Consider the following 23942-nt stretch of genomic DNA (forward strand, 5'->3'; position numbering starts at 1 on the left):
TTATTTTACTTTTCCAGTTTATTTTAGTACTTTAGTTTTCTATGGGCTCTTCCTTTTCCCTGGCTGCGTCTTTTGCAGCTCCACTTTCTCCTTAATTGTGCAACCGCAGCTGTCTCTACCTTTCTCCCCCCCCCCTTCATTTTTTCTATGTTTGGTAAGGGGAGTAAGTCCAGTGCCAGTCCTGGAGGTGAGACCAGTGCAAAAGTTTTAGTCTGCTTCAATTGTCAATCCATATTGCCAGCTCTGTCCTCTGTGTTTTCTTCAGAGAAAACAGTCTGTCTTACCTGACTTTCTTTCAGGAGTCAACAAACAAAGAAAGTTACTCCGGCGCTTAATAGAGAATGAATATATAAACTTAAATTTAAATAAATCTCAGCTGCACAGAGTTTGGATGGGTCTGTGAAAAAAACTCACCCTAAATGGAAAAACAGGAAAAGAGAGATATATATATATATATATATATATATATATATATATATATATATATATATATATATATATATATATATATAGATATAGTGTGTGTGTATATGTATGTGTATATATATATATATATATATATATATATATATATACACACACACATACAGACAGCCAAGTTGCGGCACTCGCGGCATAATCTCAATGGATAAACGATACGTGACACACAGTTAGTCAGCGTTTCAGTTCTTTACTGAACTTTTTTCAAGATAACAAATACATATAACAAACATACCTTTATACATGAACAGCACCACGTGTAATGCCGGGAGCCAGGGCCGGGACCACCCATCCGTCCTGCGGCACCATGAGATGACGTCATGACGCCTAGGCGTCCAGGCTCGGCTTCCCTCAATTGTGTCACCATCACCATAGCTACCATATAAACAAAAAAATGTTTAATCTAAAATCAAGCGGCACAAGTATAAAGCAACTTTCAATGAGATAAACAGGGTTAGCTCATACTAATGTTCATATATTATCTTATAATGAATATTATTTCAATATTGATGGTCCCCAAGCAAAACAACAAAAAACATATATATCAAGAATCAGAAATTGATTTTACATTCTCCTAGCATGTCAACCGACATACATGTCAGTCAGAAACAGATTGTAAAGATTATAGAAAACTATTATATGAAATATTCTCGTTAAGTCCCATAGGAGAGATGACATCTAACCGAACTATCCAACGTGCCTCGCATTGTAATAATTTGGTGGCGCGATCACCACCTCTCATTAAAGGAGGAATGTGGTCGTTCATTCTGTACCTAATGCTAGATACTAGGTGGCTAAATTCTGCAAAATGGCGCGCCACCGGCTGTTCACTGGTACCACTCGCCAATGCATTACGGATGGCTGAACGGTGCGCTGTCATTCGTTCTTTAAATTTGCGCTCGGTCTTACCGACATAAGATAGTCCACAGGGACAGATAACCTGGTATACCACAAAACAAGTGTTACAATTCAATTGGTGTCTAATAAAGAATTTTTTTCCGCTATGAGGGTGTAAAAATGTGTCTCCTCCTATCAAGAATTGGCAAGTTACACATGTACATTTAATACAACCAAATTTCTTTTTAAGAAAAAGTTGTGGCTTATTACCCAATTTTGATACATCTGTTTTGACTAAGAGGTCGCGTAAGTTACGCCCTCTCGAATAGCTGGGCATCAGCTGGCTCTCATGCAGATTTAGTGTACTGTCTGATTCAATTAAAGACCAATTAGATTTAGCAATATTGGCAATCTTAGAAGATGATGTATTGAATCTGTTGACCCAGGGAAGTCTATTATTAAGGGATTTGCGTTTATCCTTTTTAACTAATAGATGTTTACGATCCAATGCTAATACTTTAGCTTTGGTCAATTGTAGGGACTTAAATGAATACCCCCGGGCACAAAAGCGCTCAATTAGCTCGTCAATTTGAGAAATAGCCACATTTGAGTCACTGTTAATTCGTCTGACCCTGATCATTTGGCTATATGGTAAACCCTGAATAAGTTTCCTCGGGTGGCATCTCTGGGCTTGTAATAACAGATTTCTATCTGTAGGTTTAGAATACAGTGTGGTCTCGATGGCATTATTTCTAACCAATATCTTTACATCCAAAAAATTCACCTGTGTCAAGCTCATGCTGTAGGTAAATTTAATAAGAGAGCTGCTCTGGTTATGAGCTACCATAAGTGATTGAAATTCTACCGCTTCGCCACACCAGAACACTAGGAGATCATCAATGAAGCGTGACTATAACATGATTTGAGATGCAATACTAGAATTAGAAAAAAACAAATCACTTTCAACCTCAAACATCACAATGTTTGCATACACAGGAGCTGCGCTAGAGCCCATTGCGCAGCCCCTGTGCTGCAAATAGAATGATTTATCGTATAGAAAAAAATTACTTGTCAATACCAGTTCAAATAATCGCAATATGCAGTCAATCATCGCTTCCCCAAAAACAGCTTTTCGGGGGCGTGGCCTAGCTGTCGGGCAGTGTGGATGTGTCTCCTCTAAGCTCCCTGGAGAGTCCCTCTAAATACAGGTCCCCCTGTCTCACCTTGTTACCCTGAGGGGCCTGGGCCTCTTCCTCCTCACTAGAGGAGCCGCTCCCCTCTTGTTTGGGCTCCGTGGGCGGACTCGCGGCGCCGATTCACCTGCGGCCTAGGTCGCCTCCAGAAGCCGCAGGCTAAATTTCGCCCCCCCCGCCGGCGCGTCCTGGACCAGTGCCGTCGCGGAGAATTGCCGCTCTGCCCGCCGCTTGTCTACCCTCTACAGCCTTGCCGGGACCCCAGGGTAGACTATACTTACCCCTCCTGAGCCTCTGAGACCTCTAGGAAGCTGCCGCGATTGCCGCGAATCGCATGTGGCGGCCATTGTGAGGCCTCCTATATATTACATTACACTGCTAATCAGAAGCTCCTCGGAATAAGGCCTGTGGCACAGGCAGGTGTATATGAGCCCTGACCAGGTTGCCCAATCTGCTTAGCCCTGTACTGGCCCTTGGAGACTCTGTCTTGCCCAAATCAGCCTTAAATTGATAACCTGCATGAAAGGAGCTTGTGTGCTGGATTGGTGGCCTCCTTGCACTCTGTGGATATTAAGCCCTACAATGCATGCCCTGACAGCTTCAACCATGATATAACAACATGTCACTGAGGGGAACCTGAAATATGACACCCACTCTCTGCTAAGCCTGGTATTCCGCCTTTTCCTTATTGTGCCAATCCGCTCTGATATGTATCCTCATGGGGAAGAAGAATACAGCTAAACGCCCGGCCGCCACTCCAGTTAGGAAATCATCTAACTCTGCATTCCATACTCTATTTGCTGTTTCTGCCCCTCCGACTGGTACTTCAACAGGTTCAGCCTCTCCACACATGGCATCGGGGGGCTCAGATGGAGGCTCTAACCAGGAGTCTCATTCACCTCATTTAACCCCACCCGCCTCTTCTCAATCGTCCGATATAGGGGAGATTCTGCAACATTTACGGTCCTTACCGACTCGGCAGGACATTCAACAAGATCTGCAATCCCTAGAAAAACGGATTCAGGAAACAGTCCAGACTCATATCTCCTCCATCCGCTCAGACCTCACCCACGTGGCAGAGAGAGTGGTTGCCTTGGAAGAACACGTGGAATCTGTGGATACCCAGCTTGGCGAATGTAACACCTTGCTCTCCCGCCACTCCAGTATATTGTTGGCGATGCAGCGTAGATTGGACGATATTGATAATAGGGGTACACAAAATAATCTGCGGATTCGGGGGGTTCCTGAAGGTATTCCTCAGTCGGGAATTGAAGATGCTCTCACCAAAATATTTAATGAACTTTTACATGCTGATCCTGATGCACGGATTCATTTTGATCGAGCCCATAGGGCATTGCGCCCTCAAGGTATGCCCTCTGAAAGACCCAGAGACATTATATGCCGATTGCATTATTATAAGGTTAAGGAGCAAATTCTACGACATGCCAGACAAACAAAGGAGATCGACTTCAATGGATGTCCAGTACAGATTTTCCAGGACCTTTCGTGGTCAACGCTCCAACAGAGGCGCCTTCTCCGTCCTCTCACAGAGGAACTACATAAGCGGGACATTAAATTCCGATGGGGCTTTCCGCTAAGTGTGCAAGTAATGTATGAGGGGAAGCTCCATATTCTTCGAGAACCTGCTGAATTGCCCCAGTTTTGCTCTTCTCTGGGTCTGCCTACTATTTCAGTCCGCAATTGGCTGGATTTATTGGATACCAGTGCCCCCGTGCCACCTCGTAGGGAGTTCTGGCTGCAAGCCCGAGGCTCCAGACGTAGACCGGGAAGAGATCCTACAGCTGAAAGTGAGGAAACTACCTGATCAGGACAGTTATTATGGTCCGTAACATTTTATTTTATGCTTGATGATTTTTGTGGTCTACTTGTTGATCTCTGCTGTCTTTCCTATACATTGTAGGTCACTTAACACTTTTTCACTTCCATTTAAATGCGATCCTGCTAGATGTCTATGTGGGTCGCAATGGCCCATGAACAGTTCTTGTTTAACCTGATTATTTCATGTTAATTTTTAATATTCTAGATTAATGTTTTCCTATTGATTTTATATATTTTACTGATCTAGGCGAATACTTGGCTTTAATATTACTCTAATTTAGATAGGTCCTAAAACAAAAAGGGACCTATTTGGGTGTCATGTTCACTATTACCCTCCTATTTCCCCCTACTCCGTTGTGTATACAATGTCCATGGACCCCTTAAGGGCTTCCATGGCCTTTATTACGGAGTTCTGTTCTTACTACACTAATATATTCAGTTTTGAATTGAGATTTAATCTGATGTTACAATGTCCTTTGTTTTTTAGGATTTGTTCCATGTTTTCCTTGTATTTCCTTTGTTTTCTTCCTGTCTTCCTTCCCTTTTGGCTCTTATGTGTCCCCTCTTCTCCCAATATCTTTTTGCTGGTAGACGCTCTCTGCATGCAGGTAACTGTTCCTTGTATCCGACAAATGAGACACTCTCCTACACACTTTAAATATGGCTAAGTTAACTATTTTTTCTCACAATGTAAAGGGTCTTAATATACCGGAGAAGTCTTCTGCATACGTTACATATAGATAAGGTGGATATAGCTTTTCTCCAGGAGACGCATTTTAAGAAAGGTGTGGCGCCATCTTTACGATCTCGTTATTTCCCAGTGGGGTACTTCAATGATTTCTCCGAAGCCAAGGCTAGAGGGGTGGCCATATTGTTTTCTAAACATTTGGTGCTCTCTGATACCTCAGTGGTCCATATTGGGGACGGTAGGGGATTATTGGTCAAGGTTACCATAGCTAATCAAAAATATTCTCTGGTAAATTTATATGTACCCAATAAAGGTCAGTCTGGCTTTCTACGCAAGTCATTAGAAATGATAGAAGATCAGTTGGAGGGCATCCGAGTGGTTGGTGGAGATTTTAACTGGGCTCTGGAGCCCTCTCTTGACACCACTTCTGGCTCTTCACGCACCTCTTTTAGAGAGGTTAGGAAATTCAGGCTGACCCTGCACGATTTTCAGTTGGTAGATACTTGGAGACTTTTACATCCATCAGAGAGGGATTACACTTTTTATTCTTCCCCTCATAATTCTTATTCACGCATTGATTATTTTTGTGTAGATCATTCCCATCTAGATCTCCTGGCAGATGCCGCTATTGGGCAGATTACTGGTTCTGACCACGCCCCTGTTTTTTTAACCTTGTATCTGCGTGATCCCCCTTCTCGCCAGTGGAACTGGAAGTTTAACGAGCAATTCCTTCGAGACTCTTACTGTAAAGATCAAATTGGGGAAACCCTAAGAGAGTACATCTCTCATAATGTCACCAACGATGTCTCATCAGTCTCAATCTGGGAGGCTCACAAATGTGTTGTCCGGGGGAAATGTATTCAGTTGGGGTCCTATCTCAAAAAAAAGAAAACTGAGTGTAGGGATGCTTTGTTATCTAAAATCCAGATGCTCGAACTTACCCATAAATCTACTATGTCCTCTGATGTATTTGTAGAACTTCAAAAGGCTAGAGACGCTCTTAATGATTTACTTTATGAAGGGGCTAGGAGAGGGTTTCGAAGATGCCGCCATAAATATTATCGTTGGGGGAACAAACCAGGCAAAATGCTGGCAAGGGCTCTTAGAGCTCAGAGATCCCTGACTTATCTTCAACGTATCAAGGATCATACAGGTAATCTCTGTCATACCGACAAGGACATTGCAGCAGTCTTTCAGACTTTTTACTCTGCCCTCTATAATCTAGGTCCGGATAATGCGAATTTAGATCACGCAGCTCGAGTATTGCAGATTCAGAAGTATTTGGAAGAAATAGACTTCCCTATTCTCCCCGAAGTGGTGACACAGGCTCTTGACTCCCCTTTCACAGAAGACGAATTATCTGTTGCCATCAAATCTTCCCCATCCGGAAAGAGCCCTGGTCCTGACGGCTTCACGCTGTCATACTATAAGGCGTACCAAGATACTCTCTTGCCTCTTTTGTTACGGGCCTGTAATGCAGTTTCAGAGTATACCCCTTTCTCAGATCAATCGCTTGCAGCACACATTACGGTTATCCCTAAGGAGGGCAAGGATCCATCACTACCAGCGAGTTATCGCCCGATATCTCTCTTAAATGTAGATGTCAAGCTTTATGCAAAGCTTATAGCTAATCGGCTTAAGCCTCATCTCCCATCTATCATCCATTCTGACCAGGTGTGCTTTGTCCCGGGTAGGGAGGCGAAGGACAATACCACTCAAGTCCTTGATTTAATACACCATGCAGTCTCCTCTGATATTCCCATGGTGCTCCTCTCCACCGATGCTGAAAAGGCTTTTGACCGGGTGGATTGGGGTTTCATGACAGGGGTCTTGAATCGCTTAGGGTTGGGTGCAAGCTTCCTTTCTAAAATTTTGGCCCTATATAGAGCCCCTTCGGCCCAGATACGAGTGAATGGGATCTTGTCGGCCCCAGTCAACATATCAAATGGTACTCGTCAGGGCTGCCCTCTCTCCCTTGGTTTTTGTACTTTGCATGGAGGCCTTGGCAAGAGCAATTAGAGCGAATCCTAGTATCACGGGTCTTAAGGTGGGTTCATGGGATTATCGCCTTGCCCTCTTTGCGGATGATCTGCTAGCAATAGTAACTAATCCGGTTACCTCTCTCCCTAATTTAATGAAAGAATTCCAGCGTTTTGGTGACCTCTCTAATTTTAAGATTAATTATAGTAAGTCTGTTGCCTTAAATGTTACCGCTTCGGTCGAGACAGTGTCTGCACTTGGTACCTCCTTCCCCTTTAAATGGCAGACTTCTTCTCTTAAATACTTAGGCATATTTGTTCCTAGATGTTTATGTGACCTGTTTGCCCTTAATCATACGCCTTTGATCACTTCTATTCGTAAAGAATTGGATAAGTGGAGTTTGCAAAAGTTTTCGTGGCTAGGCCGCCTAAATATTATCAAGATGAATATTCTTCCGCGCCTCTTATATTTGTTGCAGGCCACACCGATTGCTCTTCCCTCAAGCTTCTTGTCAGAAGCACATACCCTCATCCGAAAATTTGTCTGGGGAGGTAGGAAGCCCAGATTTAAACATGAAGTGCTTTTTAGGCAGAAAAGTCAGGGAGGCCAACAATTACCAATGATATCCACTTACTATCAGGCCATTATACTCGGTAGAGTTCTAGATTGGACTCGGGGTACAGTGGGTAAGCAGTGGGTGGAGCTGGAGTCAGAATCGTCTAATCTTCATCTGAGTACTTTGCCGTGGTGTTCCAAAATTGTTCGTTCCGCACACCCAACAGTGGGCCCTACTTTAGAAATGTGGAGAAAATTGCGAGTAAAACCCGGAATATCTTCAGTGATATCTCCTCTTACCCCTATCTTATACAATCCCCTTTTCCCTCCTGGGAATTCTGGGCGGTTTTCTTCCATATGGTCTGCTGCAGGGATTATTAGAGCTGGTCACCTTGTGGCCAAAGGTAAACTCGTACCCTTTTCAGATCTATGTGCCAATACCTCTCTTACAACCCAATCTCTCTGGGCCTACACTCAGATCCGACATTTTGTCTCTTCTCTGGGGGGTCCTTCAGTATTTGCTAGAGATATGACATCCTTTGAATCTATGTGTACGCATCGGCAACCTCCTACACATATAATCTCGGGTATATATAAGATTTTATTACATAACATGTTTTCTGGAGACCCTCTTTTTGTAAAGGCCTGGGATAGAGATTTTATTAAAAAAGATATACATATCAATTGGGACAGAGTGTTTCTAGTTATTAATGCGTGCTCCAACAGTTTAGAGGTTTTGGAAACACAATATAAGGTCATGACACGATGGTACCGTTGCCCGGTCATTCTCCACAAATGCTATCCCACGGTGTCTCCTCTCTGTTGGAGATGTCTTGGGGAAACGGGTACGATGATGCACATCTGGTGGGATTGTCCACTAATTATCCCCTTCTGGGGTAAAATAATAGCCCTGGCTTCGGAGATCTTAGGCTTCACTGTTCCATCTGGCTCGGATTTTTGGTTGCTCTCACATACATCTGACCCGATCTCTCTATACAAAAAGTCCCTCCTTAGTCATATTAATAATGCGGCAAGGGCGGTACTCCCAGTGCATTGGCGCTCCCGGACCCCTCCTACAGTCTGGGAATGGTGTCAACGTCTTGACTTCTATATGACAATGGATGATGTTCTTTATTCAGCCCCTGAGAAACACTCTGAGTTTACTGCTATTTGGTCCAAATGGATTGACTTTAAATCATCTGCCTCATATGCAGCCCTCATTCCACATTCTTAATTATGGGAAAAAAGGAAATAAATTGTCTTATTTCGGATTTCGGTGCATTCAGGGTCTATCTGCATAACCTTCCCCCTTTTCCCCCATTGTCTTACTCTCTCTCTGTTTTATTTTATTGTATGTATTTTTCTTTTTCTTTTTCTTTTCTCTTTACAAAAACAGATGTCTGTATGTAAGGATATGTCTGTATATGTGTGTAATGTTTTTCTTATATATACAGTCCGTGTTATGTATTGATTTTTCGTTTACAAAAATGTGTTTTTGTTCTGAAAATAAAGAATTTATAAAAAAAACAGCTTTTCTCCCCAAGAAAGTTTTCACACATGCAAGGCCAAAGTCATGGGGTATCGAAGTATATAAGCTTGTCACATAAATTCCAATAAGCCAACAGTTATCAGGGATATATTGCAATGTATCAAGCTTGTTAAGCAACATAGTTGTATCAAGCAGAAAAGAGGCTTCATTTTGTACCAATGGCTGTAACAAAAAATCCATAAATATTGCTGTCGGTTGCAGGAGTGATCCCCGTGCTGACACAATCGGGCGACCTGGTGGCGGGTTAATCCCCTTGTGGATTTTTGGCAGCGTATAAAGTAATGGCATGATAGGGAATTTAGGAATTAACGATTCCATCATTTTGACTGAGATAAGCTGCAAATCCACAGCCTGCTGTAAAATGTTACATAATTTTTTATTACACATCGATGTTGGATCATAGGTAAGTAGAGTCAGGGCCGTTTCTAGGGGCAGGCGACCCGTGCAATCGCACGGGGCGCGCTGCCTCCTACCCCTGCTGTAGAAACAGCATGTTAACTGCCGGGCGCCCGCTGAGATTCAGTTACCAGCGGGCGCCCGGCAGAGCAGAGCAGCCGGAGACGGAGGCTCCGGCTTCCGGCTCCCACAATGTGCACTATGGGAGGACGTCATGACGTCTTTCCCATAGTGCAGAGAGAGGAGCAGCCGAGCGGAGCGGACGCCAGAGCTGGGGCCAGAGCAGGGCTGAAGGTAAGTGTTACTGTTTTTTTTTTTTTTGTGTGTGTGCAGGCAGCCTGGACAATACTTGGGGGGAGCCACCACTACTGGGGGCACCTGGGCACAGCTACTAGGGACATTACTCTGGGGGCACTTCTACTGGGGGAGACACCACTACTGGGGGCACCCGGGCACTACTACTAGGGACATTACTCGGGGGGCACTTCTACTGGGGTTATTGCTTAGGAGGCACCACTACTGGGTGCATTACTCAGGGGCCAGGGGCACTTCTACTGGGGGCACTAATACAGGGGCATTAATACTGGGGAATTTATAAAGGGGACACTAGTACAGGGGGCATTACTATTGGGGGCAATACAACTGGGGACACTACTACTGGGGCACTACAACAGGAACCATTACTATTGGGGGCATTACTGATGGGGGCATGACTACAGGGGACATGACTACAGGGGGCACTGCATAAGTTACATTACCACTGTGGGCACAGCATAAGGGGCATAAATACAGGGGACACTGCATATGGGGACAACTACGGGGGGCACTGCATAATGGGCACTTTTGCCTGAGAGCCAGTGGGGGGGAAGCCTAAGACCTGTCAGGATGGAATGGCAAGGGAGGGGGCTGGAATGGTAAGGGAGGGGGCTGGAATGGTAAGGGAGGGGGCTGGAATGGTAAGGGAGGGGAGAGAATGGTAAGGGAGGGGGCTGGAATGGTAAGGGAGGGGAGAGAATGGTAAGGGAGGGTAGAGAATGGTAAGGGAGGGGGCTGGAATGGTAAGGGAGGGGGCTGGAATGAAGTGTGTATTATGTGAATCATGTTTTTTCAATGTGTTTTATGTGGTTCTGGATTTAATAATGTATTTGAGGTGGATGTGGTTTTAAAACGTAGTTTATGCGCCTCTGGCTTTTCCAATATATTTTATGTGGAAGTGGTTTGTTGCAGTGTATTTTATGTGGATCTGGCTGGGCTCGCTCCCAACGCGACTAAAACCGGGTGTGATGCAAGGTCATACTTCTGCAAATGTCACACCACAGGCATGCACACAGAAATGCGGCGTGGACTTGTGACAGCTAGGCCACACCCCATTTTTTGAGCGCGCGCCTCCGGCGCGCGCATGCTGTCTATCTTTTATTTAGCTACATATATTTTTCAGCGCTTTGCCTCTGACAGGTTAGACACCCTTGTACTCAGTAGTCACGGTGGCTGTCATTCTGTGGTCTTTCTAGATCACGCTCCCTTACTGTGATACCACACCCCCTCATGATGACGCCACGCCCACTCCACAATATTACTGCTTCGAGGGGGGGGGGGGGGGCGCATTTTGACTGCTCGCACTGGGAGCCTCAGACCCTAGAAACTGCCCTGAGTAGAGTATACACTTATTTATCTGCCAGCTGCTTTTCGATTTCTTTTTTATAGTCCTCCAGGTCCTGAAGGACAATAGAACCCCCTTTGTCTGCTGGCCGTATAATTAAATTTTTATTGTTAGAGAGGGAAAACAATGCCTCTCGTTCTAATAATGACAAATTTGGGTGAGAAGGGGTACTGGTTAGATTTAATTTAGTAACCTCCTGATCTAAAATTCTCATGTATGTTTTAATACTGGGATTGATAGATTGAGGTTCAAATGACGATGTTGGATGTAATTTTCTAATTTGCGCAGGGATTGTTTCCATGGGAGTATCGACATCCTTCTTGAAAAATTCTTTTAGTTTTAATTTCCTATGCAGTGCATGTTTCTCAATGCTCCATTGGAATTCATCGAAAACAACTGTTGGAACAAATGACAATCCTTTATTGAGTAATTGATACTCGCTATCTGTTAACTCATACGAGGATAAATTAAAAACTAAATCCTTCTGGGTCGCGGTGGCTTTACTGCCCGTCCTCTGCCTCTGGTTTTGTTTACTTCTTCTCGTGTAGCGCCTTTTGGGGCGGTTTTTTCGGACCTTGTTGTAACCCCTGAAGGGCCGGCCGCTTGGTCACCTCCTTCCACTTCACTATTAGAACTAGAATTGTTCTGTGATGAATCAGTCTCGAATCTACTGATCTGCTGTCTCCGTCTGAAAAATGGAAATCTGGCATCCTGTGGACGTTGTCATGTTGTCCATCTATAGACTGCATGAGTTTCATAGTCATGTTCTACTTTTTGCAGTTTCTCAGATTTAAATTTTATAAGATCCCGTTTGTACTGAGCCATCTGGACTTTTAATTTCTCCTCCCAGTTTTGTTCCTGATCAGCTAGCAATGATGACATGTGGATTGCTTCAAATGCAGCTATTTTTTCTTTAACCTTATTTAATTCTTTTGTTGATTGCTCGATGACAAGTAATAGTAAGTCAAACGAGCATTTGTTCAAAATCGCAATCCAGCGCTTTCAAAATTCTGAATCATTTCGCCCAATAGTGGGACAGTTACGTACTCGGAATCCCCTGGGTATCTTTTTTAATTTAAAATAATCGTTTAGAGAAACTGCATGGAGATAAAAGTCAGTTTCTTTTTTCTTAAGGCGTATCAGATCTTTAAAAATCATATCGACGGATATCGATTCCATTTCATCCTTAAGACCTTTATTATACACTATATTTTCAGCTTCAGAATCCGTGAAGGATAGAGTATCTCCTATCTGGTATTTAATGAAACATAATGGATCTTGCGTTCCACTGGCCATCTTCAAAAAAGAATGTCAATGTAAATATTTCCCAAACTATAATCCTGTATAGTTGCTAGACTTGACCAAGTGAAAAAATATAAAAACAGTGTCGCCAATAAAATCACTGGAGCAAAAAACTTGATGATGCAGTTCACAAACAAATGTGCTGGGTGCCAAGGCTGGAGTACTCACTGCCACGGTGTCTACTGTGATTGTATGTGTATATATATATATATATATATATATATATATATATATATATATATATCCTGCGCTTTCAGTAGTGATGCATGTGTAGCCTCCGTACATCCTCCCAATAGCTCCTTGGGATCTCAACCTGTTTCTGAGAGCTTTGCAGAAGTTGCTTTCGAACCATAGGATTGAGTAGAGTGAACGGTCTTCTGGTTGGCTGTGCCCACAGCTTGGAGTTCTCTGGAGCTTTGTCATATAGGTCTGTTTTTCATTTTTCATCTAAATAAGGATATCGTGATTCCAGCATTAGATTGGATTAAGTCTCCAGAGAAAGAGGGCGCTCTCCACTTTCTGGACATAGTAAGTGCATTGAGAACCTATGGATAAGGGAAATGTGCAGGTTGAATGACCTTTACAGTGTCAGAGAGAATGGCTGGGTTGCATCTAAACAGACCATTGCCAGGTGGATTACTTTGAAAATTCATGTAGGTCAACCTGTCCCTGAAAATGTGAGGACTCATTCCCCCAGATCGGTGGGTGCCTCTTGGGCGTTGTTGCATAGGGCGTTGGATGTAGAGCTGTTCCATTGGCTCCCATGGATGAAATAAAAAAATGGGCTTGTTTGTACTACCTACCCTCTGAGTCCAATAGGGATACAGGATATCCTCCGTGTCCATGTTTTCTTTCTATTCTTCTTCATGCTTTCATTTTCTCACTGTTACGATTATTCTGACTGGTGGATGTTTTGCTGTCCTCTTCCTCTTGTGCTTTACTTCTGTTTCTGTCTATTAGGGCAAAAGACAGAAATTGGAGCAGCTAACCAATGGGATTATAGAGCGGGAGGGACTTCTTTTGGGGGCAAATTTGGTCAAGCCCCTGTCCATGTACTTTATATTCCCGTGTTACAGTACGCCCTTTGGATTTTCGAGAAGAGGATTTAATGCAAATACAATATTGGCATTTTATATTTTTATTTGCTGCATGGAAGTATTAGGAACATAACTGTGTAGTAAACATAACTTTCCTTGCTTGGCCCAGGTGTTTTCTAAAAGAAAAAAACCAATTTTGCCTTGATTTCTTTACAATTTCAATCAGTGAATGAAGGAATCTCAGGAATGTGTTGGGAACATATCTAAAGTGACAAATATAAAAAAACAACAGATTTTTATTTGAATCTAGTTATGGCATGTTTTATTTAAAGAGTCCTTTGTTTTTGTCTTGGCCGTGTTACATTGCTCCCATGTTCTATATAAATGGGTATTCCCCACCCTCTGCCCTGGTAGGGAAAAGAGACCATTACTAAACCCATTTACAAATATACTGATTGATGTGTGTGTGATAAAATGGATCATTTTCAAACCATGACCTGCTGGGAGTAATAGAGGACCAGAGTGGCCTAGAATAGTAGTGATAAAAAAATTAAAACAATGACTTCTTTATTTGGGTTTGGTATATTATGTCGACATGAGAATGCCAACACAGTCTTAATGTCGATATGCACGTCATGTCAACATTTATCATATCGACACTTATGAAATGTCGCCATGTTCACAATGTCAACAGGCTATTTCTGCTGAATCCCTTATACTAATGTTGACATGTCCAGCATTTTGACATAGTAATCGTCGACTTGATGACTGCATACTGTACCCTTATTCCTGTGTCCTACAGCTGAACAACAGGATTTATATCATTTCACATGTGGTGTAATGGGTTGAATAAAGTAATATTGCTAAGTAGCTATTGTAGTGACACTGACACTTCTGTGTACTCTTTTGGCAGAGCTATGATGTCCAACCTGTCTGTAGCCTCTAATCACAGTCATTTTGCTAGACTGTTTCAGAAGCAGCTTGTCCAGGTAACCCATGACATGTTCTCCAATATATTTTCCAATGTGTTTGCTAAATGATGTATTGTTGCCTTGTTACTTGCTGGCGCCCAACACTTGGTTTGAATGATTAGTTTGTCTCGCTGCATCGATCTAATTATTTCTCAAGACCATTCTTTCACTTCACCATTATGACAATTATGTGAAAATGAATATCATTCAGGTTTAGCACAGACCTTTTACCGGTTTAATAGGGGATTTTTTCCGTGAGCTGCAAGGTCATAAACTACTGGCTATATTTAGAGCTAGATGCCACCTGCTTTCACTTTTGTGATATGTCAAACGCTGGAGTTGGTTTCTATATTTACATTTATATATAACTTCTTCATACAAAATGTAAACTGAATTACGTGTGAGAGGAATTATAACGCTTAAAGGCATGGAACAAGGAAAGGTTGGGGAGTGGCCGTCCGCAGAAAAAGGGGGCAGAGCGGGGTGGGGTGGGGTGGGGTATGCCCAGTTAAACCATCTTGTAGGGGCATTGGAAAGATGTTGGGTAAATGCCTGCGGAATGTTTAAATGTAAGGTCTGTGTTTTAGAGGAGCCATGCAAAATACTATGGCTCGGATAGGTTAGAATCTGCACGCCGAGTTTGGATTTTTCCCTCCAAAAATCGGGTCTCAGAAAAAGGCAAACCATCATCTGTCATGGACAAACATTATCATTCCTGGACAAAATACCATGGAAGATGATGTTTGTCCATGAAAGATGACGTTTTGCCTCTTTCTGAGACCCGATTTTGGAGGGAAAAATCCGAACTCTGCGTGCAGATTCTAACCTATCCGAGCATGCACATCCCAGAGAGATAGATATATATATATATATTGTGACACAGTTAGGTTAGGGGGTCCCTCTCCTGGGTAGAGGACTCCTTCCTTACACACACACACACACACAGCAGCAGGGAAGCAGCACACCAGTCTGGATGCCAGTACAAGCTGGTCGGCGCCAATCTTTATTGTACAATGTCAGAAACATAAAGAAAACATAAATATAAATCCTAGCCCTGTCGGGGCACTAACTTCACAGGTAGTTCCCTCACTACCAGAACCTGGCAGGGCCTAATGCCCTCTCCAGCAACAAAAGCACAGCACAACACTCACGGTTAGGTTTCCAAGTGTCTCTGAGCAAACTCCCTGCCTGCTCTCCCAGGTGAGACAATCAGCCCTAAACACACTAGGCTTATATTGGCCACTCTCAGGTGAAAAACTAACAAGCCTGTTACCAGGCTGCGAGAACCAAAACCTGGAGTGGCTGTGGGTGGAGCCCTCCCTCTCCTCTCACCCACAACCCCCAGGTCCCAAACCGGCTTTTCAAAAAGCCGAAACTCAAGCCTGCTACACTGCAGACTTTCTCCTCGGGGTTTAAAACACAAAAGACAGGAATCTGGGACAAATGTACCTGCCACAGACCACTTTACCAGTGATCCTATCACAATATATATATTTATATATATATATATATAACAAATAAACAGGTCGCACACACTTTATACAAAACTTGAGTGTGGGTGCCCGGTAATTATTGATATAGCAGCAATACTCCACATGTCCTAATAAGGTAAGACCTGAAGAACCAGCACACCACCAAATCCGGTAGTTTTAAACAAGTATCTTTAATGTAGCATCTGTAAAAAGTTATATAACAGCCATCATAGAGCTTTTATATGGTCAGGAGGCTGACCATTGACAAAGGCTAGATGTGCAGAAATGGCCCGTTTGGATGGCCGGTTCTTATCTACAGTGATGGATGAGTACTTTACAAAATATCCTACAGTGATGGATGAGTACTTTACTACAATTTACTGAAGTTGGCTCTATGATGGCTTTTATATAACTTTTTACAGATGCTACATTAAAGATACTTGTTTAAAACTACCGGATTTGGTGGTGTGCTGGTTCTTCAGGTCTTACCTTATTGGGACATCTGGAGTATTGCTGATATTACACATATATATATATATATATATATATATATATATATATATATATATATATAGCTGTTAGACTCAATAGGGATGAACTACTGACACCCAAAGCACCTAAAGTTTTGACCAAGGTTATACCATGGGTTAATCAGTATAGTGTCAAGAGTAAGCATACTAACCAGGTGGCAAAAAAATTTTGCCCACTGGTCTCTACTGACCCAGAATTACCTATGCTTTACTCATCTAAGATCATGCCGAGCTATACAAGGAATAGAAGCATAAGGGACTGGTTGGTCAAAACTGACATCACTGGTTTTAAAACATCTACCAATGAATCTACTGGTTTTTTGCAACGTAGGAAGGGTTGCTTTCGTTGCCTGGGGTGCACTACATGTAATTATTTGATTCCAGGAGAATTTATCTCCCACCCGTACACGGGCAAAAATTTAAAATACAGTGGAATCTGAGTTGTACTTCCAGGTTTGTGGTGTACGTTCTGTCTTGCCCATGTGGGTTACACTACGTGGGCAAGACAGAACGTCAGTTCAAGGAGCGAATGGCTCAGCACAGGTCTGCTATCAGGGCGGCCCTATTGTCGGGACAAAGCGAACAGCCGGTGGCACGCCATTTTGCCAACTTAAAACACAGTATGGCGACATTGAGGTATCGCATTATAGACCATATCCCTGTGTCCATTAGGGGAGGCAATAGATCTAAAAAACTTTTACAAAGGGAAACCAAATGGATTTTCCATTTGGATACTGTAGTCCCTAGGGGCCTTAATGAGTCATTAGGGATACATAACTTTTTATGATATGATGCTGAGTCTCCTTGGTTTCTAGCAAGGAGCGGATTGTGTATTAGGTATCAGCTTGGGTCATGTATAGGGCAGTTAATCCTTTTAATCCTTTTTGTTGTTTATAGGATTACTTTATGTAGCCCGCCAGCCATTATACAGATACACTAACACATATATTTCTTTTTGTCGCCTTATGATCTATATAGGCGGGATTTTTTTCTGTGCTCTTTGTGCTTTATGTACATATACATTGTTATGTCATTGCTACCATTGATGTCCACCAACAAACAAGAGGTGGCATTTCTATATGCAATATTTTTTGTATATTACAGGTGTGATCATTAGTATATAATGTTGTAGATTTGTGTATTATGTTTTTATGGTCATTACATGTTTGTCCTTTTTTTTTTATATTTTCATATTTCCATATGGTTACACAAAGTATTATTGTCTTGCATTTTTGTGGTCGGGCCACAAGATGGCAGTGTGGCCACCTTTGTGCAAGCAATCAACAAACACTTATGTTTCACTGTTTTTATTTTCACTTCATTGCACAAGCATATTATTAGCACTTTATAGCGCTATCCATTTGTTGGCTAGCGCTGATGGTATATTAATTATTCACACATAGGAGAGTTGTTGCACTATTAAGTGACTGTATCTTCCTCCGGGCAGTGGATGACGTCACTTCCGGTTCGCGGGTGCCGCGACCGGATGTGTGGGGTCCGTTTACCAGAGGTGGGCAGATCAGCTGCATTCACTCAGCACAGACACAGGTATTTAAGACCACTGTTATTGTATGTTATTCATCTGTATGTTCCTGAAGACGGGGTCTCCGTATCCCGAAACGTCGAAATAATTAAACGCTTTTTGTGATGTCTCCTGAGTGCCGCTGTACCTATTGTGGAATATATATATATATATATATATATATATATATATATATATATATATACATATATATAAGTGTGTCCTATAATCTCCTGGAAATTCTGGACTTCTGTTTGCTTTCACTTTGCTGACAAGTGGCAGCCAATAGTTTGTGTCTAATTAATTAATGTTGATGACGAGTAGCATCTGGGATGCTCAGTGGCAAGAGAAAGTATTTGGGGCTTAAAGGCATAATCAAGCCAACTATGAGAATTGAAAAGTGCTCTAATCTTGTTCTAAAAGGGGTGAGCGTTGGACAGCTCCACCAGGTATGCAGAAATGCTCCTACATCTGTAGCACAGCCCCAGCACAAGCTAGAGATCATTTTATTCAGTCTGTATGGAACGTAATACCATCTATAGGAAAGTTTATAAGCACTCTCCACAAATGGACCTAGTCGCTACATTATTACATACAGATGTTGCTTTTTAATCCAATTTGTGTATAATTTTTTTGTTTTACAGGTTTATCTGTCTTATAGCAAAAAAAATGTTTTGGGGGATCTTATTGCACAGTGCAGAGTTATCATTACTGCACTAAGATATCCATGGAATTCCTATTAACATTAGACGTTAAGTGCTAAACATGGTCTGGTGCTTTAAAAACGTGTGCACATGGATGTAGCCAAGCTAAAGTCATGGACACGTATGATTCATGTTTGCACTGATTTGTAGCAAATGGGTTACTAATTCCTAACACAGTTCCCTTCTGTCAGGTCTTACATTCATTACCAGAAGAAATAAGTCTTCCTGTATGTATTCTCTTATGTTAGATGTGTAAGGGACCAGGTGGAGGTATGGGAGGTGCTGGTGATAATCCAGACCAGGATGTGCTCAATATGATTGGATCTGACAACCTCAACAGGCTGAAGCGATTACAAGAGAGATTTGTGGCCCCTCAGAGTGTCGGTGGCCCCTGTCCTCCTCCTTCCTTTCCTGGGTTCCAGGAATTCTTCCGAGACTTCATAGTCAGTGCAGGAAGGTAAATATAGTACTATATATGTATGTTCATGTATCTTTACTACTTTTGCTATCATCTTTTCAGTGTTTGCCTTTTTACCCTGTACATGTTTAGATGATACATATGTATGATGTAGTTTAGATTTGAAATTATATATGGTTTCTCATTTATTTACATGAAAACTGACCTCATCCTCAGCAAAAATAGTTAAAACTTTAGTTGAAGCTGTTAAGTCAATTGCGACTAAGATTGTGAGATTTTGGAGGCATCATCAAGCGCAGTATATCATCATTTTTTATGTCCATTATATTGTGTGACTTCAGAGTTTTGTTCATAATCGCAGTGTTTGCTGTGAGCTATAATAAGACAGGTACTTAGGCATTTAATATACAGGATATTCATTTTTAGAATGCCCATTCATTAAAAACGTAGTAAGACATAGAAGTTATTTCTCACCCACCTAGCAGTTGATAGATACAGCAAGTGTGTGTTTTAGACGTTTCACGTCACCATCCCTGCGGTCGGGATGCCGGTGCTCCGAATACTGGTGCCGGAATAGTCAGCATTTGGCATCCCAGCTCCAGAATCCCGACTGCCGGCATTACGACGGTAAGTATTACAGTTTGGGTTAGGGGAGGGTTAGGCTGCAGGAGGGGGAGGGTGTGGGTTAGGAGGGGGGTTGGTTAGGGTTAGGCTGCTTACCTTCAGGCCAGTGCAGGATTAAATCCTGTGGAGGCCGAGGCAGTCGAAATCTTGGGGCCCCCCTCGCAAATTATCTCCTAATATGTTTTATTCTATTTCAGGGTCCATAGGGGTCCACAGGGTTGACCTTGGGGTATAGGTTGGGAACCAAATCCGGGCACCACGCAGTTAAAGCTTTTAGCTCCCAGGATGCACTGGGTCCACTCTCCGTATAGCCCCGTCCCAAGCCAGAGGCACCTCAGTTTTAGTTGGTGCCTGGCCGGAGTCGGGTCACACTTGGCGCAGGTAGGCTGCTTAGTAGCCCCTAAGCTTAATACTTATTTTAAGAGTTTTATTTTGTGTTTCTTCTTTTTTACTACTCTTCAGAGCGGCAGCATCAGACTGTCCAATGGACATCTAAGCTACCGCTCCTACACCCCTTACGGCGCTGCAACGCCAGTACAGATCTGGGGATCGCAGTGGGACCCCAGAGTCTGTACTAGCTGGGCTCTGGAGGAATCCATGGGCTGCTGCCGGATCGATGGGGACAGGTAAGTCGCGTGGTCACCGCTTGCGGTGACCCGCGTGTACATGTGGCCTTATGCCTTCGGTCTCTGGGGACAGACCGGAGGCGCTTGCGGTGGCGGCAGGCTCCCCCTCCAGTGAGGCATACCCCGCATGTCCACTAGCCCACCAGGGATTATAGTGGCAGCGGGAGCCGGCATCCCGGGGGGCTAATTGCTAGCCAGGGGAGGAAGCCTTCCCTGTCTAGTGGCCCTCAGCTCAGCGCGCCTTTCAATACTACAGTCTGGCGTCGCTGAGCTGCTTCCTCCGCGGGCCACGCTTCCTCTGAGGTCTCCAGGTGGCCATTTTCTCCCTTTGGTGCTGCAGAACTCCTAGGATGACAGTGAGCCCAGTCCCCCTGCGTACCGAGTGTACACAGCGCTATAGCCTTCCCAGACACTGAATCTGGGCAGTTGAATGTAGCGACATTGTGCAGTATATTATATGTCATGCTAATGTATGTATATATTTTTCTGCATTGTATGAGACTTATGCTAGTGCTGACTGTCTGCTTTTTCTCTCACCTGTCAGTGAATATCTATCCCTTTTCTTTACAATCTGCCCTAATACAGGTGTACCTAGGGTGGTTCTGAGACCTCGCATATATATACTTGTCAATATTTGTGAAGTTGGTCACATACTGTTGCGTGCTGCACGTTGCCATATTTTAGGTGGAACTGTGTGTTGCATACGCTGATATTGAATCCCTGCAGCTAATCTTAGCGTGAGTCAGGACCGGTATGGCGCTGCTTATTATTTCCACCAAGATGGTTAGTCAGATATGTCTGACCAGGGGATAGAGCGCGATACTGCACCCATTTTTGCTAACCTGCAAGTCATGATGGACTGCAGGTGTTAGTGCGGAGGATTTGACTCAGAAAAGGTTATGTATGCGGCGCCATCTGGTGCCAGGCCACTTACACGACCCCCTTGGGTGGTTTGTTTCTCAGGATCCTCTCCTTTGCGGATCGCCGGGCGGGCCCTGTTATCGTAACTCACTTGGTTACTTCACCATACTGCCCTTTGTCATCTCAGGGTATCTCGCAGTTTCTTGCACTTTACCCCTGTGTCACAGACTATCGCTCCGGGGTTTTTCACAGTACATGAATTACCTCCGGTACCGCAACGGTCTGTCATTCCCCTTGCAGGGATTACCACAACAGCCATCCTGTGTGGATGTCGTTTTCTATGAAATACAAAATGGCGTGATATACGCCCTGTGGTTACTTCCCATTGGCTCTGCCATGAACTTGATGATGTATTGGGCTCTTTCCCTCTCACATGGGGGAAGCCTATTTTTAGTATTATTATTATCCCTGCTTTGAGGCTGGTAGCCAGGTCCATTCTGGATATAGAGAATGTCGATCCTGCACCTGTATCATACATTCCCCATTTCTGTCAGCGGGTGGATCTCAGGGCAGGAGCCTGACTGTTGCCAGATACGATGAGTCACAAAGGCCTCCTGTTTCCCATTCCCTGAGGGTCTTCACGAGTAATAGAAATCACCTCCTGGGGTGGATTTTAGCATGGGCTCAGGTTTGCTGTGCCACAGCAACACTTGCAATATTCGGGCTCTGCCTTTTGAGACTGTCCTCAGCCCCAACGGGGTTTACCAGCTTTATGGATTTTCTGACAGTTCACCTGTTCAGTGTATCCGACTGCTCCAGTATCTGGACGGCCTCAAGCTCTTAGCAGGATCACCGAGGTACTTTACAGCCAGGTCAGGATAGCCATGGCTTCTTCAGGGCACAGATGTTTAATCAACGGGGAAAAAGTCCTCCCTGCATCCCTCACAGGGTATTCTTCATCTGGGAGCACTGCTGGATTCTCAGAATCTGAGAATTCTTCTGGCGTAAGACAAGATCTTCACTCTTCAGCTAGGTGTGTGTGGATGTCTACGCAGTCGACATATGTCATAACTCTCTGTGATGCGCGGTCAAATATCCAGAGTGTCTTCTTTTGGAAGGGTGGAATGTGCTCAGTTCCATTCCAGGCCTTGCCATAATTGGCTCCTCTCCAGATGTATCGAGTTTTTTCCATCGGATCGCTGTTCAAACGATGATGCTCTCTCCAGTGGAGGGTCGGTCTCTGTCCGGGTGGCTATGGACATCTCGTCCAGGGTATTCTTTGCTACGGACAGTGTCTGGTCCGCATTCGTTTCGGGGCAGTTGGACATCTGTGGCTTCCGCCCTGCCAATTAACTTGTTGGAACTTTAGGCTGTCTTGGGCCTTCACTCTGGCCTACCACACATGTCACTGTCGGACTGAACCTGAAAAGGTTCAGTCCGACAGTGTCGCAACAGTGGCTTCCATCTAGGCAACACTGGTAGTTGGGTGGCAATGACAGGAATGTCACACATTCTGACATAGTCCGAGGGCTCCTCCTGGCCATCTCTGCAGTGTTCATTCCGGAGGCTCTCCATTGGGAAGCGGGCTTCCTCAGCCGTCACGACGTGCATCCCGGGGACTGGTCTCTTCTCCAAGAGAGGTTTCAACTCCTGGGGAGGAGAGGGGGCCTCCCTGAGGTGATCCTAATGGCCTTCTGACTCTTATCACACACTACCGGTATTACAGTCCAGTACTAGGGGTACTAAAGCAACCTTCAGTGACTCTGTCAGTGAAGTGGTCCTTCCACATTGTGTACCTGTGTCCTCCGGTCTCCCTTCTTCCTCGAGGCCTTCAGAAGTTTCCTTCGAGACGGACCTGTTGTCTCAGGGTCTTTGTTTTTCTCTGGACCTGGATCATTTGTCTTTGACTGCGTCCTTACTGTGGTCCTAAGGCTTCCCTGGCTCTGTCATCATTGAGATGTTTAGAGCACAAAGGCAAGACTTTGCTGGGATCTACCACAGACTGTGGCATACATAATTCTTATGGTATCGTACCTGTCACTATGATCCTCCAGTGATTAGGATTTCCAGAAGTTCGACGCAGGACACTCGCAAGCGGGTCGATGGTGCACTACTGCGCATGACGGAGGGAGCTCCGTCGTGCGCATTCGCGAGACCCGGCTAGCGACGGGATAGCCGTCGCTCCGGGTCTCGCACCAAAGGGGGCGTGCTATCGATGTTGATTGACAGCACGCCCCCTTTGCTGAGCGTGCCGGGGGCGTGGCTGCCAGACGGAGGCGTTCCCATGGGAACGCCTACCGTCTGAAGCCGGCCCCACTGACATCAGTAGTGATGTCAGTGGGAGTGATTTTGGCTCTGATAGAGCCAAAATCACTCCAGGGCTTGCGGAAGAGAGACCCTACCGCAGGGTCTCCGTCGCAAGCCCGATAGTTGCGATGGTCAAGACCATCGCGACCATCATCATGGACGCTCGCTATAGCTGTGGGTGGTCACCCACAGCTATGCGAGCGTCCAAGAGGCCGCTCCATTTTCATGTAGGAGGGCCCTGATTCAGAGCGAGCGCTCTGGTCAGAGCGTCCGGCTCTGAATCAGGCCCTGAGTTGCCTCTGGCTTGGGGGTGGGGCTATAGGGAGAGTGCATCCTGGGAGCTAAAAGCTTTAACTGCGTGGTGCCCGGATTTGGTTCCCAACCTATACCC

At 44.2% G+C, this 23942-nt stretch overlaps 1 protein-coding gene across 1 annotated transcript in view; it reads left to right on the forward strand.

The window, feature by feature from the left end:
• CDAN1 (codanin 1) overlaps positions 1-23942 on the forward strand; it is a 101673-nt gene that overhangs the window by 35120 nt on the left and 42611 nt on the right. The window contains exons 10-11 of the mRNA XM_088471261.1: positions 14430-14505; positions 18964-19172. Coding sequence (XP_088327387.1) covers positions 14430-14505; positions 18964-19172 — 285 coding nt within the window. The remainder of the gene's footprint in view (positions 1-14429; positions 14506-18963; positions 19173-23942) is intronic.

This window comes from Taudactylus pleione, unplaced genomic scaffold (assembly GCF_031769625.1).
Source record: "Taudactylus pleione unplaced genomic scaffold, aTauple2 ptg000113l, whole genome shotgun sequence".
Classification (NCBI taxonomy): domain Eukaryota; kingdom Metazoa; phylum Chordata; class Amphibia; order Anura; family Myobatrachidae; genus Taudactylus; species Taudactylus pleione.